The sequence below is a fragment of the Antedon bifida genome, chromosome 2, assembly GCF_963402885.1.
Source record: "Antedon bifida chromosome 2, ecAntBifi1.1, whole genome shotgun sequence".
NCBI lineage: Eukaryota > Metazoa > Echinodermata > Crinoidea > Comatulida > Antedonidae > Antedon > Antedon bifida.
In genome coordinates, this window is record NC_136227.1 from 5,346,819 (window position 1) to 5,366,777 (window position 19,959).

At 32.6% G+C, this 19,959-nt stretch overlaps 1 protein-coding gene across 2 annotated transcripts in view; it reads left to right on the top strand.

The window, feature by feature from the left end:
* Positions 1 to 19,959, top strand: part of LOC144835963 (rho guanine nucleotide exchange factor 10-like) — a 104,729-nt gene that overhangs the window by 716 nt on the left and 84,054 nt on the right. The window contains exons 2-6 of one of the 2 annotated variants that reach the window (XM_078691105.1): positions 2,527 to 2,804; positions 13,974 to 14,472; positions 16,721 to 16,834; positions 17,392 to 17,534; positions 18,029 to 18,160. In XM_078691105.1, the coding sequence (XP_078547231.1) occupies positions 2,601 to 2,804; positions 13,974 to 14,472; positions 16,721 to 16,834; positions 17,392 to 17,534; positions 18,029 to 18,160 (1,092 nt within the window). In that variant the 5' untranslated portion in view covers positions 2,527 to 2,600. Of the gene's footprint in view, positions 1 to 2,526; positions 2,805 to 13,973; positions 14,473 to 16,720; positions 16,835 to 17,391; positions 17,535 to 17,610; positions 17,816 to 18,028; positions 18,161 to 19,959 lie in introns of those variants that run through there. The other variant, XM_078691106.1, reaches the window with a different exon arrangement.

Genomic DNA, 19,959 nt, shown 5'->3' on the forward strand with positions numbered 1-19,959 from the left:
AATCATTAGTCGCGATTACATTGTTAGCTATGCTTTTGCAGCAGCTCACCCAAGATAACCCATTCCATTATTTATTAGGCTAAACACGGACAATTTGATAAAATCCATTGTTAATTTACTTTTTTATTTAATAGCAAAACAAGCCAACTCCAGTAACATTGTAGCCATGATTGTAGCATATTGTGGAAATTTATTAAAAAAATAACAAGAATAAAAAGTAACTCCTAAAAAATGTGTTTTTTTAAAGAAAAATCTACCAGCAAATTGAATTTCAAGTTCATGGGATTATACTCGGTCGGTGTTACTATTTTGTGATTAAATAGACAAAGCAAAGTGAATACTAAATTGCAATCTATTTGGTGAGATGAAATCAAATTTAGAATGCTAAAACATTCATTAATGAATTATTCACACAAATGATTAATTAACAAGAACGGAAACTGCCTTTGTAATTCAAATGCAACTTGAGGCTGATTCCTGTAATTGGATTGCCAACGCCTTAAGCTCTGTCTACATTATCAAACTAGTTTGACAAAAAAAAGTGCGATGTGCCCAAATATGGTGGTGGTATGCCCAAATATGGTAGTGATATATAATGGGCACATCAAATTTTTTTTTTGTCACATAAAGTTTGATAGTGAAGTGCTTTGATGAATAAAGGTTTTCTTTTTCTAATCTATTGCGTATCTTTGTTTTACAATTTATTGATAAAATATCGGAAGCTAAAGCTCTGTTTACACACTCAAACCTTATGTGACAAAAAAAAACACCTTTTTTGTGATAGTATAGACAGAGCTTTAAAGTCAATATTTACATTACTATTGTGTTAGTAATATGTGAAACCAAGAGAGGAATAGATTTAAAAAAATAAACACTTCATGATTCAAAAAAGACATTTCATCGAATTTTTTGATATTTAGTTTTCATTGTATTTTAAATGATACATTTTTATTTAGCAACAAAAAGGATTGTTGATGGAGGCTAGTTTTGAAGAAGTTGGCATGAGGTGAATGATAAAAGGTTATATTTCAAGGAGGCGAAGGCGAATTGAAATATATGATTGTTCAAATACAATATTTGAATAAGGATATGTGACAAGATTTCAAGTGTTCTGTATATTATGTCAACAGGCTTTTTTATTTGGTCATGGTAGTCAAGAGGTTCCTATTATATCAGCAGATTCTTGTCATTTGATTGGACGATTAAGGATCACATGATATAAAAATAAATAGTAGCACACTCGAGTGTACCTTGTCGTTTAATGTAAATCAAGTACTGCAATTTCGTTGTGTGCGTTCACTTTGAAAAACAAATAATGAATGTTTTATATTTCATGAAATGGCACAAATAATTTAATTCGAAAATTTGTTATAGGCCTACTGTATTTTCAACTTATGAAATTATTTGTATAAAATTTAAACTAGGTGATTAAATGATCTATTTTGTGCCTGTAGACCGTACAGTGGTTTACCTGGATAAACCAACAACAGATTATGGCGTGTGCTCTTAAAAAGGAGAGCTACAGTATGAAACAAATGATAAACATCCCTTTACAAAAATGGACTAATCTACGTTCTTATATGGGCAATCCCCAATGTTATTGAATGATTTTGTACACCCACCCTACAGTATTGCTTGTCTTTCATTGTTTTAAACTCCGAGGCAGATAATCCAAGCTAATTTTTTCTAATTATCGTTTACTGACTTTAAACTGTACAGTATTAATCCACAGGAACATCAACATAATCATAGCTTATTTGGCTCGTTCATGCGGCATTTTTCCGTCGGCTTCTGCGCGTATTATTAGGCAATATTATTTGTACAAGCTTAAATGAGATTAAGGATGTCGTTAGTGAGACAAGGTTTAACGTCGCTAAACGGCCTGTCAATTTAAACACTTTAAATCAGCAATTTGAAATTACTATTAGAAAGTGGTGATGAAATTCTGTAATTTATATAAAAATTAACATTTGTCCTTGTTGGGGATCATTTTAGAATTATTCCACTGCAGTTACTGCAGTAAATGTAACTGCAATTTTTTACCGCAAATATTAACGTATGATTTTAGTTTGTTCCAATGTACTGTAGAAGTTTATGACTCTCTGCAGTTACTGCAGTTATTCTAAAACTACAATTGTTACTGCAATAATATGATAGTTTGTTTCAATGTAGAGGTTTATAAGTCAATTACTTAAAAAAACAGTGTATGATAAGATACAGTGAAATAGCCACAAGAAATAAAGTTGTCCTGTTTTCACAAGAAAAGTGAACAATCTCTGTAGTGTAAAGCCACTGGGTTGTCAAATGGCCTCTGTGAAAATGTGGTCAGTTTGAAAACACATTAACAATCATACTGGTGGCTATGGCTTTACCCACCAAAACACTTGCTAATAATTGGTTGCATATCATCAGTAAACAAGTTGTAGAGTACTGTACAGTAAGCATGGTCCCCGATCTGAAATTGTGAATTTATAATATGAAAGAATACTTGCAAATATTTCTTTTCATTTTATCTTTATATTTCAGAATTACCTGTTATTTACAATATAATGGTTCAAAATTAAACGTACTGATAGAAATCAAAATTGAATTTTACTAACATGGCAGATGGAATGGATGGAGGTGATTCCATTTATGAGATATCGGAAAATGTATGGAAAAAAAATAAAGAAGATATAGAAAATTGCCACCGGAATGGGATAAATGGATCGCCTGAAATCAATGGAGATTTTGAGGATATTGATGAAAATGGTCAAATTTATTTTGATTTTGACAGAAGTCCTGTTGACCCCTTGCAGAACGAGGTAAAAATAGTTCACTATTTTCTAGTGATGTTTCTTTATGTTTTCATAGAGTGCATGCTTGAATGAACAAAAAGAAAAGAATTTCAATTACGGAGGAACACATATTGAGGGGACACCTTTGAGGCTTTGAGACTCAATTAGCAAAGTGTCCCCTTCTAGAGGGTTGGCCATAGTGTTAAACACAATAGGACCCATATTAAGGGGACACCTTTTGGACTCTATACAAAGTGTCCTCTTCATAGGTGTTGGTCATAGTGTTAAACATGTAAAACCCATATTAAGGGGACACCTTTGGGACTCTATACAAAGTGTCCTCTTCATAGGTGTTGGTCATAGTGTTAAACATGTAAAACTCATATTAAGGGGACATCTTTGGGACTCTATACAAAATGTCCTCTTCCATCTACTGTAGTGTAATTTGCTACAAAAACAATGGAAGCTGTGGTACAGTAAGTCTAGTAGTGCTGTAGTTGTAGTAGCTACTCTACAGTACACCTACATTGCTCTATATATTCCAGCAATTTTGTTTAGAATAAATCATTTTTTGACAGGTAAAAATAAGTTACCTCTAATACTTAGACAACATGGTAAAATGTCAAACCCTATTGTTTTCTTTTTATAATATTACAGTCCACAAACTATATTCAAATAATACACAATGTTATTTAATTAATTAACAATATTGTAGTTGGTAAAACACAAAAGATTAAACACTGAGATTTATAATTCGCGCATGAACGAGCAAACCAAAAGGGCGTCGGTTTGATACGTAATTGACAGTGCGACAGTCTGACGACTAATTAAACTTGTTGGTATTATACCATAGACCTCAACATTTAAGTTTGTCAATATTATTATTGGGTTAACCGATTCTGTTGGAATATAATTTGTTCAGAATATTATTAGCCTAGTATCATCATATCTGTAATATACAGTGAAACATGTGACATATGTGGCAACTGTATCATAGACCATAAGCCTAACCCGAACTTAACATAATACATGTGCCACATATGTGACACCGTATTACAGATTTTGCCATAATACTTAAAAAATTATACATGTATCATATGTGGCAACTGTACAGTATCATAGACCATATAAGCCTAACCCTGAACTTAACATAATACAGGTGCCACATATGTGACATGGTATTACAGACTTTGCCATGATACTTTACAAATTATCTGTGGAGATACAGTATGAATCAGGTGATTACACTGTACAATACATAATAATTAATATCAGGAAAATTTTTCTTGTCAATGTCACATGATGTTTGCTATAATTGTAAAATTAATCGTCATTATTTGCCCTTTTATTTATTGTGGTTTTGAGGGGATTACCATTTCAACAAACTAGATTGTTTTGCCAAGGCTAAATTTTACAATTAACACTCATTAACCTGATTGCTCAATTCAACAGGAACAATATTCTTTAATTTGTTCTTTAGTGATTTTTATTTTAGTATAATTCAATGGTTCAATCACCTTTATATTCAATAGTGCGTGCAATAGCTTACAAAATATAACTTGTTGTAGTTGCACAATGATTTTTTGTAATAACACAGTTAACAGTTTAATACAGTATTTATAATGCAATGTTTCAATTTGTATACCACCATCCCAATGAGCTCATGGCGCTGTTTAAAATACATGCTTCTTCCCTCTGGGTCACGTTATATTAGTGAGCCTGCCAACTACTGCATGGTGCTCTCACGTCTATCCAATCCACGGCAGTGCTGTATGAGCTAGTACACCAGGATATAACCTCCTACTCGTCTAAAAAAAGACAATGTTGACAAAGTCACCTGACCTTAAACCACCACTTTTTTCTGTTTATTTGAAGAAAAAAAAATTATTTAAAGGTACATACAAACTTGTTAATAACTAAAAAAAATCACCATGAAGTTTGAAACATACTTTAAAATGGCATGCTAAATTGAAATGAACAATTATTATTTTTATTATTCCACTCTTTAATGGCAGCTATAATTAGTATGTAGAGTAGTTATTATTATAACAAACTAATTAAATATTTAGTATTATTATAGTTGCAATGGTTCTAAGGTAGTGTTGCTTGACACTCAGCCAGTACATTAATCATTGATTTAAACATTATTTTCGCTTTTGACACGCAACTATAAAAGTCAGTATAAATATGAACCGAACTTAGAGTTATTGTTACAGCCATCAAGATGTACTTTACAGTGCTGAATTTATCAATGTTTTTGAAAGTCAAGATCAAGATACAGTAGAATATAAAGTGCCTTAAAGTTGAAAAAAACTGAGGCTAAAATGTCTTTTTATTTATCCTATTAAAATAAGAATTTAAAATAAACACACACAAATATTTGAGAATAGTAGTAGCCTACAGTAATAGTAATACGTAATTTTGAAAACTGAAAGGTTTCAATGCTCCCTTTCTGTATCTTTAATGTAACACATTTATTATTTAATATTTTTTGTTTCAATCATGAAACATTATGTTCACAGATTATCTGTTCACAACATTTAGTTAAAATTTGAAATTTCTAGTTTATTAATTTATTCATTGCAAAAATAATTCTAATAGGTTTTTATTATTTAACATTTTAATATCACTTTATAATTAAAGGTTTAGCATGTGAATTTTAGAAATTAATTATTGATCCAAATTACCTCCTAAAATGTTTCTAGACTGATTGATTCGCAATATTTTGTTCATAATGTGTTTTTATTTTATTGTCTTTATATTTTGCGGGTTAATAAACTTCAATTCATTTTCACTGACAATCGATGTACTATTAGATTCAATATTACAATTTTATAGGATTAGTGACAATACAATCTTTGAACTACCAAGTAAAATTAGGTCAAAATTAAAATAATAAAACCTATAAACTTAGATCAATACTATTTTCAAAGGTTGGATTTAAAACAACCTGTAAAAAATGAACAATTTCATCCAATATTGAATGTGATATTTTGTTGTTATAAGTGAATTGATAATCAGTGAAAATTATAATTTTCGTACAAATAAATTTGTACTAATGATCAAGGGCTCATTATGATCATTTAAATATATCATTGATCATCATGTGACCTTGGTAGCCTAGCAACAATAGAAACTAAATGAGAGAGTTTTCCAGTAATTCCTTTCTTTCATTGCATCTGACTCTCTGAGTGGGAAAGAAGAATCATCATTTTCACTGTTGTCGTACAATGTTTTATTAATCGCTGGCTTAATCGATGTATAGCAACATTATTGTTCTGAATTTGTCAATTGAGATTTTTAATGTTACACAATATGTCTGAAAAGAATAATTATGCAATATTAATGATGCTAGACTCGTGTCTGTTTTTAAAATATTGTGTCTCCTGTTTGTAGGAAATACATAATTCAATACAATACAATGTAATTACTATGCATGTGTATTTCAACAAAATTAATCGATGAGAAATTACAAAAAGGTATAAAAATTAAATTTATACCCCTGCTCCAATCATTCTTTCTCATCTGACATCCTTTACCGGTAAATGTTAATGCTGTACATTACGCTGCCCTCGTTAACCATACTCGTGTAAGTTTTAGCGGCTGGAGGAAACTTCTAATTCTATGGCTATTCAATCTTTCGTTGACGGCGCCAAATATTGATATTAATAATATTTTTAAAAACAATCCTTTTTTTGCGATTTTTATTATAAAAATAATAAGTACATTTTTTTTTAAATTGGAGGCAGGCCAAAATTTCGGGGAGTGGTCGGTATTGTTTTTATATGTGGCATTATCTGAGAAGCCTAGTCTACAGCCAGATGAGAATTAATAATGGCCAAGGAATGCCTTCAAACCTGTGTCAGTGGTTTGGCTATGGCCTGTCTTAACAGCCAAACACTTGGCTATACATTACCATAGGTTTTTATGTAGTACACAAGTACACAGTTGATTTTAAGATAATTGTTTTGTTGAATAAAATTTTTGTCACAAGACCGAACTAAACCCCAGCGACTTTATTGTGTATGTTCTATGATCTATGCAATCTAGTATTATATTGTCACATGTTTTAATACAAATTGGCGATGCGTGAAATGTTATTCTTTAATACAAGTACATAATGCTATACATTTGTTATGACTATATAATATTCCAATACCTAGAGATAGAACTATAAATGTATACATACATACAATGCCTACAATACAACAGAAACAGCATACTGTATTATTTATTTATTTATTTTCAATCTTTCTACATAACAAAAAAAAAACATATAAGTATAACAGGGGAGTAGCGGAAAAGAAAAAGTAATAAAACTGTCATCTTGTGATGTGCTTGACCAATTATAATAATATATTGTTAATAATAAATAATCTATATTATAATAGCACTAACCCAAATGTGTTGATATATTTATAATTTATTTATATATAAATAAAAGAGCTGTGGTACATTTTAAATTCCCATGTAGCCAGGCCTGCGTTACCCACTTGACTATGTTAAGACAGCAAATTTGCACCAAAAGTTTTTTAGACCCAATTTAGTTCGTTAATTCTTTGCCATTCTCCATATCACATCAGGTCGTAGAGAGGTCATTTTGAATTCACTAATTTGAGGGTGGCAGGGTGCTAGTGACTTTTTATTTGCAAGTTCAGAAAGTACATTCCAGGAGTAAGTAATGACATGGACCCAAAATATTCTCTGAAAAACAAACTTGTTTCTGTTTTTTTAAATAAAAAATTTACAAACTGTAGTTACAGTACTTCACTTTTATTTTACAGGCTAGGAAAACATTTTCATCCAGAAATTCAATTGTTAAAATTATTTCATTTCATATTTATTCAAACACATTACACAGTATTAAATTAAACACATAAAAAATATATATTATCCAATATGTATGTGGACATTTATTTTGCATTGTCTTTTTTAAAATTATTTATAGTTATTTATACACAACGTTGAATAAATAAAATATTATATGATTCATTATGAATTTATAGTTTTAGATTTTATTGATTCATTAAAATAATTTATTAGCATCAAATGTCATAGGTCGCATTCATGACATATCTGTGTTACAGTACTACATAAATTCACAAACTACCCATAATGCAATTGCAATTATCCGAATTTCCCAGGTGTGTGCACCGTATGATTTATACTGTGTGAATATCATGCGTTACCAGAAATAAAACGCCATGTACGACAAACCAGCCGTATTTATAATGATGTAATTGCCACTGGCTCAACACATACTCTAATATAATTTAGTGAAAGTCATAGAACATCGTGATGATGTGTTTATTAAAATAGAACATAAAATATGTACAGCGATATTGATTAGAGTGTTAATGTTGTTATTTATAGTTCTCATGTACTCTCATGGGGCTTGCTTTTCTTGCGGTCGAAATACAATGTATAATTGTTTAGTAAAATATTTAATTAATTTTAATGTATATTTTATTTAAATGTTTAATTCTGTATGTGGCAGTTTTCTCATTGTTGGATGTAGTAAATAAAAATGAATGCGTTAAATTTACTTATGTCTGGCTGCGACAAATACCAGTTCAGTACTGTACTATGTACCCCATAACAGACATCCCGCACCGCGGAGCATATGTGCTGCACATATTCTGGGGTGTGGAACTGATCATGTCGCAGCCATAGATAAACCCTTTGATCTCCAGAGCTCAGCATCCTGTTAGATTGCCTTGGTATTTTGCTTTAATAAGGTACTCCCAATTTTGCTCAATTCAGTTCAGTGATTTTCTTTCCAAAGCTTTTTACCTGTACAGTACATAATGTCTGTGTTTACATCGTCAACAATACAGTTGTTAACTACAACATTGTTAAATCACAGTTCACTTCACAAACAGAAAAAATAGATTGATTTTTTTGTTGTAGTATATTTTCTTTCTAGAAACTGAGCCAAAGTTTCAGTTGTCACTACAGGCATGTGATCTTGACCAAATTTCCTAAGGGCTAGGTTAGGACAGAGAGTTACCATTAAAAGGCTAGAGAGCAATGGATCATTTGGGCTGTGATTACATTGGAGTCCACACTCTAGTTCATTCATGGAGGTATAACATTTTTTTATACCTCCATGGTTCATTGTACTGTATAACCTATTTGGGCTAGAATAAACTAGTAAAGGTTTATCAGTTATGTCATGTTACAAAAGTTGTCAAAACAATATTATGTAAGATTATACTGATAAAACTCCAAGTAGAAATTGGGAAGCCTTTTGCCATTTTTCCCCTGACTGTTATGGTGTTTTGTAGATACCAGTAGATCACAGGGACTAGTCTATTCTTCAACCAGGTTAGACCTATCAGAAAATATAATACAATACAATACAGCACAGCATCTAGTATAGTGAATAATATAGCTGTGTATTAGATACTGTAGCTAGATGCATTTGTATTCTACCTCTGGCTGAAACTTTGAATACAGAATAATAATAAAGTAGCTCACCACTCTTCCTGCCCCTCTCCCCTTTTTTTTTATTTCACACATCACGCTACACACCATTATCCAGTGATAAGAATCACCTGATGTTGCATCCAGTCAGTCCTCATCTCTTTCGCGGTGATTGCTCTTGATTAATTTTACTCATCCATCGAAGCATATGTGATGTACCTTTTAGGATGTAATTAATCTAGTAGTACATGGTAACTTGACTGAGAGAGCGACTGATGCATATTGACATTAATAATTATAGTACAACATATTGATAATGTTAATGGAAATATGTGATAACAATGCACTTTTTCACAAACTATAATACAGATATAGTTTATACATGTTATAAACACATGTTGTTTTTTTAAATATTTTTTTTATATTTTTTATATCTTTGTCACTGAATGAAAGAATCAATAAAAGTGGGCTACACCCACAAAAGAGAAAAAAAAACCATAATTAATTAATATACAGTAGAAGATCTCCTTTGCAACATCCCTATTTAGGGTGCGCCCCTTTCAAGGTACACTTTCCCGTGAAACAAACAAGGAGAAATACTATTACCACTATTCAGGGGGAACCCCAATCAAGGAGACAATTTTTTGGTCCTAAAAGTGTCCCCTTATAAGGATTCTACTGTAGTTTATATAATCAGTAATATAAGTTGTTTACAACACTAGAAATTATGTGTTAAACATGTGGCCATTTCAATCCCTTTAACAGCCTGTTAGGTGCATTATGTAGGGCATCATATATGTTACATTCTCTTATTCTCTCAACCGACCACTCAATTAACAGAAAACCACTTACGTATTAATGAATATATAGCTCTAAGTTTAGATTTATTGTCGCGCATTCACAAACGGATCTCGAGGGTTTTCATCGGAAAGTTTTACAACTGATTGTGTCTAATCTAAAGGTTAATATGATAGGATTGCTGCGAGTTCTTCATTTCAGAATATTTTCATTAAAGACTTGGAACTTTATATTTTGAAATTGATATGACTAATGTATCCTAGGTAAGTAGTTGGTTGTTTGATGATAGGTTACGGTGTATTAAGCTGTATCTACACTATCAAACTTTATGTGACAAAAAAAGTGTGATGTGCTCATATGGACATGATGATGTCATATCACTACCCTATTTGGGCATATCACTACCATACTTGGGCACATCATATTATTTTGTCAAAGTAATTTGATAGTGTAGACAGAGCTTTAGGATGATACTGTTGTAGGTAACATAGATAGCGTTGTATGCCTACTGTAGCTTTTACTTTTTAATAATCAATCTTCAAGAAGAATTTCTGTTGTTATTTTATAATGATGATGGACAAATAAAGCATTTCAGTATTCAGTATTCAGTACCTTGATACCAACAATCCTACTCGTCAAGAGCATACTTGCCAACACTTCCCCGCCTTCCGAAATTGATTATTTTCCCCCGAAAATCTGGACAATTTAGGCCTAGGCTAGTTAGCCACTCCACCATCAGAAAATAGTATATAAAAGAAAAAATCAAACCAGATGTAAAAGTATGTATAATGTAAGATATGAATCCATGGGAACAATATTGGAGTAAAGCCAACGAGGCTAGAAATTCAAAAAATGAATTTGAAATCTTCAATGAAAATCATTTTTGTAATAATAAAAATATATATATAGTAAAATGATACCTTGTACTTTTGGGAATGATAAGATGATGCCTCAGACAATTTGTCTTCCTGCATCACATGCCTCGCTGCCTTGCACTTCTTACCCATTCAATGTGTGTGTACTGTAGAACTGGGAAAGAGTGTTTGAGCACCAATAAAACAATCATTTCCAATCTGCCCCACAACCATCCTAAACCCTCACTCATCTTGTACCCTTACCCACCGTATACTATCACCCACCCTTGTACCCCACCCACCCTATATCCTCACCCACCCTATACCCTAACCCACCTTATACCCTTGCCCACCACCTTATATCCTCACCCACCCTAAACCCTATACCCTCACCCACCCTATACCCTTACCATTACAAGAGTACCAACCAATTATCTGGGGTGAAGACAACCTACTTAGATAGGACATCTGGCCATACAGTAAAGTAAACAAATTGTTAACAGCAAGATCAGCAGACCAAAACGTATATTTACCCAACAACATTTTTATCTCTGTATTTACCTAATAATAATTGTTATTTGAATTATCAATCACCGAGATCAAGACTTTTACCTTTGGACTATATATTGTGTATAAACCTACGTCCCCACAGTAGGTCTATACAGTACCTTTGTTTGTGATGTACCCAGTGGACCAGTATATTCCAGTCTTGTCTATGCCTGCAGACAATACTTTGCAAACCATTAAGATCATTTATGGTCTCAAGATATTTGAGTGATAATATTTTCAAATTATTTCTATATTATTAAGGTATGTATAGATTCTTGAAATTTTGAGAAGGTATAAGTGATGAAAACTGCTTGGTGGATCTAATTAAAACGTGTGGTGATAAATATAATGTTCACATGACTGTAACTATTATAGCGGTGATAATTTTATTAAGTTCACATGACTATATTATGTATACTGTTGAGTCAGTTTATCATCACTAAATTCGATGTATGAAAAGTACTGATTAATTGATTAAATGTAAATTTATAATGAGCAAATCATAATTAAGGAGATAGCTTTTATTGCCTGTCCCCTGAGGACAATATTTCCTATGTATAACTCTTACGAGAAATATTAAATGAAACTACTCATCACACTCTAAATAAATATTTAGTTGTTCATGAACTCTGCAACAAGTAATTAATAGTCATGTTGTAAAAATAAAATATTTACTGTAAGGCCGGAAAAAAATGTATATACTTGTTACGCATCACCTCTCTGATTTTCGAGTTTTAAAAATATATTTCAGGCTTGACCATGTCATGGAGAAATAGATAGTTATTCTCTATGACCATACCATGTTTATTTTATTATGATCATTTTGAAAAATGATCCCACTGCAATAAAATAGTAAGCAAACTAACCTGTGGTCCTCCTACACATCCTTTAATTGAAGGAATACTATTTTATTACACATTTTTATTGTACTGTACGTATATTTGTATTGCCATGTCATGTGTAGAATATCACCTGGATGGAATGTGTTTAAAATATCTTAAATTAAGTGGTTTGGAATGTAGGGAGCTATTGCAACAGAGTAGGCGTCTACTGTACATGGTTTCGTATATTAAATTAAATGCAGTAGTTGTGTAGTAGAATATACACTAAATATTGACCCATATTTTTCAGAGGAAAAGTTTTAAATATACTATCTTGTCTGTGAATTTCCTTTCAAAAAATTGATTGACCTAAAGCAACAATATTGTAAAGTGGTCCTTTTAATCATTGCAAACCATGAAAGCCAGTGGCGTAATGGTCGGGCATACTCTTATAAGTTCAAATCTTGCATAAGGTGACTTTTTAATATCCTGTCAGTGTCATATAAACATTTTTTTTTTTTAACTTTAAACTTTTTAAAGAATAATTGTTATCCCTTATTTTGAATATATACTGTACTTTATTAAATATTATTTAGAATTTAGGAGTGCTAATAATAATTTTTTTTTCTAAAATCACTTCCTTTTGTAAGTGTCTTGTCAGTGTGCCTGTCCGTCCCAAAGGAAGGCTCTCTGGTATATTTCTATTTTTTTCAGATGATTAATCCTATCTTGTAGCATTTCCTGTCTTTTAATCATTACCGTTTATCTATGTCATGTAACAAAAATGATGAAAAGTTCAAATCTATGTCTTTAAAGACCCCTTCCCTGCAATTTTGGCCGTTTTTTGGAAAATAATACATATATATCACTTTAAAAACATTAAACCATGTCATTCCTTGTCTTAAATGTACGTTTTATGGTAAATTATGATAAAAAGTGAGAAACAATGCACTACCTAAGTAGCTCGCGGCGATCGACCTCTCGTGGACGGTCTTAGGCCTAGCCTAGCTAGGCTTAGTTTTGTAGGCCTAGCTGGTAAACATCGGTAACGTACGAACATCGTACGCTAGCTATATACCTAGCCTGACGTTGTATAGTTGCTGCATTAATTGTCTTTCTATTTTTGCCAGACTCCGTTGATACAAATTGGAGAAAACCCGGTATTTTCGCTGAAAAGTTAGGAGTCTTCCATTTGTTTTGGCCTCACGATCGATCGAAAAGTGGGCGAATTACAGGTGAAAAACAAACATATCAATCCGCGCGCAATGCATTTTGGGATTTATAGCGGGCCGCTATAATTATTAGAATCGACTTATTTTTCACATTTTTAACCGTTTAAAGACGAAAAAAGTTATCGCAATAGGACCATATAGTATTATTTTTACATTAAATATAGTTTGTGATCTTAAATTAGATCTAAAAAACGTTGGGAAGGGGGCTTTAAGCTCTATCTACACTATCAAACTTCTGACAAAAAAGTGTGATATGCCCAAATATGGTAGTGATATGACATCATCGTATTCATATATGGGCACATCACATTTTTTTTTGTCACATAAAGTTTTACAATGAGCTTTACAGAGCTTTACAATGTACTATACACTATATCTACAAGCTGGTAGCCAGTGTGTTCGTTGGATGGAACCCCTCCCCCTTTTTCCTGAAAGTGCCCTTTTCAAAGTAGCGAAATAATACAAACCTAACATATTTCATTTGTATGTTACAAACTGTTTTCTTGTTATTTGTAGGACCACCGAAAAACATCAAGAACACATGGTAACTTGCAACGTCCAACATCCCTTATAACGACGACGCCTTGTGATCATGACCTCATTGACCTCGAAGGTGAATACGTTGAACCGAACGAGTATTTAGGAGATAATATAATGGCTACAAGAAAGAAAAACAATTTATCCGGCAATTGCAATAAAAATAATAACTCTACCGTGAACACAGACACTATGTATAACATACGTGGATTCCAAACGGACGATTCCCAACGATCGTTGATCGATCAAATGGATGCGGGGACAGAGCCGGAAGCAAGTTTCCACGATCAGCCGCATCGTGTGGCGTCATTGGTGAACCATTTGGAAAAGCATCAAATATTTCAGGAAGGTGGTGGAAGACGTAGTAGCCCGCAGATGATGGGTGAGAATTATAGGACAGGTACGGGCCAATTCACAAGGTCATCGGACAACTCATCTGAATCATCCATAAAATGGTGTGAAAATGAACAATACGTTGGTAAGTTTTCTTTTTTGACAAGGCAGAAGTGCTATCTGTCCATAGGCAAATTCTGTAATACAGTGTAACATATGTATCACATATGATGCTTGTTTTTAAACCTTACAGGTATACATGCGCCATCTGATACATACAGTAGTAGACTCATTTTGCTGCTAGTGAAAAAGGGTTCAAACAAACCCCCTTTTCAAACTAGCAGCAAAATTGCTACCATGCCAAACTCATGACAATTTTTCTCAATGGTACCTAGCTAGTAGGGAAATTTCATCTACACGGAGGCCTAAATGTTGTTTGTGAGACAAATTTAACTTCTAATTTTGAATTCTTAATAAATTGTTGATTGTATTGAAAAAAATGACCATTTTAAAATAAATGTTTATTGAAACTTGGAAACTTGACAATGATCTTTTCTTCTGTAGCCATCTCCTCCTTGTTCTTCAATTTTCTCCTTCTTCCTCCTCCCCCAGTCCCATAGTTACCCCTTTTAGGGGGAAAGAACCCCATGTAACCATCCAGGGCTTGGACTCTACTGTGGTTCAGTGAGCAATGAAGAAAATTGGATTTGAACGCTATAATCATGCTGATGAATAACAGAAGGAAATGTTTGTAGTCAAGTAAATAACAACATCCTTGCACCTGATTGGTCACACAATATTTTAAAAGTGTAAAACATTATGCGTTCTTTTATTGCCATGTTGTATGAATGAATCGTGCGTTCATTTTATGTTCTATTGTGCCATGTTAATGGCCAATAATTAGGAAGGTTTATTAGCACTGAATTATATTAGGTATTGTAAACTGAGTTAGTAACTACTGTAAATTGATCCTAAATAATTCATAGATCTGCATAACACATCATAATACAGTAATGGTAAGATAATTTCATTTTTGAATGCTTCAAACCATTATTATTACTAAATTAAAGTGAAGTATACTGTACTGTTTGAATCCTTAATTTTACATTCAACACCATAAATGAATATTCATGACAATAATGAATATTCATGAAAATAATGAATATTCATGAAATGAACCATAATAAACATAGTGAAGTAGTGTATCTTTTTAATCCTTCATTTTAATATTTAACACCAAAATACATGAATATTCATTATCATTTAATCATTGAGATATTAAAATGAGGCTTTTGAGATTATGAAATTGGAGACTTCAGTCGGACAGATTTATTTTCAACATCGATTAATTTTCCTTGTATTTTCACTCAATACAACACAGCATACTGAAATCAATATCTAGCCTTATTAATGCTTAGGAGACTAGTAGAATATATAGTAAATACATGACGAAGGTGTTTTATATTAATGGACTGAAACTGAAAGGGACAAAAACAAACTTACAATACATACAATCCATAACCATAATGCATTTGATAATATTGTACTAATTGTTTTGGCACAAACAATCTAGGACCTCAATTGTCAACTATGATATGTCTTGAATCTCTTAAGCTCTGTCTACACTATCAAACTTTATGTGACAAAAAAATCTGATGTGCCCATATATTGACATTATGATGTCATCACTACCATAGTTGGGAATAGCATTACCATATTTGGGCATATCACACTTTTTTTGTTAAACTAGTTTGATAGTGTAGACAGAGCTTAAAGCGTGGTTCCCACTAGCAACCAATGTAACGCAATGCAGCAACGCATTGGCGCAAAGAGCTGTATTGCATAATCACAAGTGGGAACCAACAGTGCTGCAAACATCACCGGTTTGATTTCACGAAGGCAGAGGCAGACACAATTATTAGAAGGGCATTCGTATGTTGCGTTATGTTGCGTCGCTAGTGGGAACCAAGCTTTAGTGGTGCATACAATCCCTAGAGTGCCTCAAACCCTGTTGGCTTCAGCCCTTATTGGTGCATGAATCTCTTTAACAGTGTTATGTAGCTAGCCCTTAATCCCTAATGGTGCCTGTAGCTGTAATTGTGCCTGGATCCATAATAGGCCCCTGTGGTCTTAATGATGTCTGCAGAAAATTAATGATGCCTGCAACCTGGTTTAGTGTTGCGTGTAGCCTATCATAAGATATAGAATAATGTAATGTTTTATATGCTTCATTAAATAAATGAGTGCAATTATTACTCAAACCTTCTGGGACTATCTGAAGAGATTCAGTCTAGATGCCATTCTCTTTATTAACAATACTAAACTGCTCTGCCACTCATAAGTTTAAAATGGAAACATGAGACGAAAAATGGTTTATTTTCATTATTTTGTAGGTGGATTTGGTTATATTCCTTCCAACTCTACCGTATTAGCTGAAAGGTTTGATACTTTAAATTGTGATGATGGTGATATCTATGATGATGTCGATGTCGATGAAGACGCCCAAGGTATGATTTCCCTTTCTATGTAATTTTAAAGATATAGTACAACCCCTCATTTGAGACACCTCTATTCAAGGGACACCATTATTCAGTGGACTCCCCTATTCAAGGGACACCCCTAATCAGCAACACCCCTATTCAGAAACACCCCTATTCAAAGAACACCCCTATTCAAGAGAAACCCCTATTCAAGGGACTACCCTATTTACAATAGGAACATCCCTATTCAAGGAACACCCCTATTCAAGAGAAACCCCTATTCAAGGGACTACCCTATTTACAGTAGGAACATCCCTATTCAAGGAACACCCCTATTCAATACTTTGTTGGGTCCCGAAGGTGTCCCATTATATATTTGTCTCCTTTGGTTGATTTCAGATCCAATATTTTTTTTATTTTTGTGTCTATTTTTATATGAACTTAAATGTTTTTATATGCATCTGTTATTTTCTACCTATTGTACCTTCAACCTCAATTAGCAGATTGCAATCAAGTGAATGAAATGAATAAATGAATAAAATCATTGACCACTAAAGCTAGATTATAACGCTGTTTTTTTTTAGGTATCTTCATTGATGATGATTGGTTGTATGAAGACCTGATGCTGCAAGATGAAGATGAAGTGCCAATGGTGGATGAATCTGACTCTTCTTGGAGCTCAAATGAATGGGATTCCTTCTCCGATGATAGTGATGATAATGACATGGTATGTATTTCACTTGCCCAATTTACTGGCCCAATTTACTAGCCCACATTCTCACAAGGTTAGGTGCCAATGGTGGATGAATCTGACTCCTCTTGGAGCTCAAATGAATGGGATTCCTTCTCTGATGATAGGGATGATAATGACATGGTATGTATATCACTTGCCCAATTTACTGGCCCACATTCTCACAAGATGAGGTGCCAATGGTGGATGAATCTGACTCCTCTTGGAGCTTAAATGAATGGGATTCCTTCTCTGATGATAGTGATGATAATGACATGGTATGTATTTCACTTGCCCAATTTACTGGCCCACATTCTCACAAGATGAGGTGCCAATGGTGGATGAATCTGACTCCTCTTGAAGCTCAAATGAATGGGATTCCTTCTCCGATGATAGTGATGATAATGACATGGTATGTATTTTACTTGCCCAATTTACTGGCCTATCAGAATACAAAATAATTTCAGTATTTTTTTATCTTTTAACGATAGGTTCACAGTCACGTTGATCAGCCAGAACCGGAGTCACCAAGACAATCTAACAGATCTCAATCTCTGCGACGTACATCTATGCGTGCCGTGTATGGAGTTGATAAGAGCAGAGAAACTCGCGAAGAAACGAAGGTAATTATAAAAAAATTGCTTCGTATTGCTTTCTGCTCACATGGGATTAGAAACTACTTTGAAAAAATATATATTGTTATTTGATTGGTTAACTTGTTGATTAGAAACTTTTTGGTTAATGAGAATACGATTCACATAGGTTTTGCTCATATGATTTGAAACTCCTATTTGGGAATATACTTTCCTCATTACTTCTGCTAAATTGAGATTAGAAAATTCTTTTGATATATGGGAATATACAATACATGTCTCATTGGTTTTGCTAATGTGGTATTAGAAACTTTTTTTAAATTGCAATTTGTTTAGCTCATTTTTTTCACAGTTCATTTGTCATCACTAAAACATTTCAAAACATACATTTACAATTTCATATTTACATTATAAAAGTCCCATTCCAATTTGTACTGTATAATTCTCTAAACTGGCATGCATTTTTTCGTCAATGACCGATGAGGATGATAATCAATTTGAACTCATCGATACTTTTGACATTTCATGTCATTAAACCACTTTGAAGGTCATGTAAAAGATATAAAAATGAAGTAACATAAAATATTCAAGAGGATGATAGTTAAATAAGTAACTTGGCATTGATGTTATATTTATTAAGACTCTGCCTCAACTCTTATCTAAGACACATTTCCAAATTTAAATTTACTCATGGCAAAAAATTGTTTTGATACCAGAATGTTTTCAATTTTGTGCTTAATATTTCATGGACTGTACAATATTTTCATTCACAAAAAATTGGTATAACATGGATTATAAAAGCTAAAAATAGACAGCTTAAACTTAGAGAGGCCTTACCCTGCAGAGGGTTGAAAATGGCTTATGATGATGATGATGACAGTATGTTCTCAAAGTGGGACTTGAACCCATACCTTAACCTCCATATTTTACCCTTGATAGGAAAACCATTTTTTAACACTACAATGTTTTAAATTTTCACTTATTTATAAACTTTGTGTGGGAACACATAAGCTCCAGATTTCTTGCCTATGCTAATACCTCTAAACCACCACTTTCTCCCGACAGCTTCTGCAAATTTATAATCTATTCAATACTCGATTATCAAGATGCAAACTTTCTAAATGTTTTCAAATGTTGCCTCTAATCACATTAAAGATAAATGACATTTGCTTGTCAGAGATGGTTACTTATTTAAAATCTTATTTGATGTTTAATAATTGAAGATCATGTGACCTTTCATATATTTGAGAGAATTTAAAGTAACCTTTGCTGTTTGTCCTTAAGTGGTTTGCCTGTAGGTAATACTTATATATCAAAGAAATCCATTGTAATGATAATGGGCTTTCTGTATTTTAACATTTTAGAATCATACTTTAAAAAATAATAGTAGAAAAAGTTTATTTCTTTAGTAAATGAATTTACTGCATCTCAGTTTACAGCTTACATATCTTAAGATAAGATAAACTTTTGCCAAATAAATTCACATCAGAGTAGCTAAACATAAATAATGTCCAAAAAATGTAATAATACTGATAAAATATAATAAAAATGATTAAAATTGAACTTTAAAAAAAATAATTTTACAGTACACTGACTTCAGAATAATGTATATCAAAATGTAATTGTTTTAATTGGGGTTTTTGGTTGTATTTTATTGTTATGTATGTTTGTAATTAGCTATAATAAAATAAAAAGTATTTTATTAAAATTCTATACCCTTAATTTTTTGCCAAATTTCATACCAATGCCTCATGGGACTATACCCATGTACAGAAAATACGAAAAGTTTGTAACTGTGATAATAATAGACAATCTACGTTCAATCATTG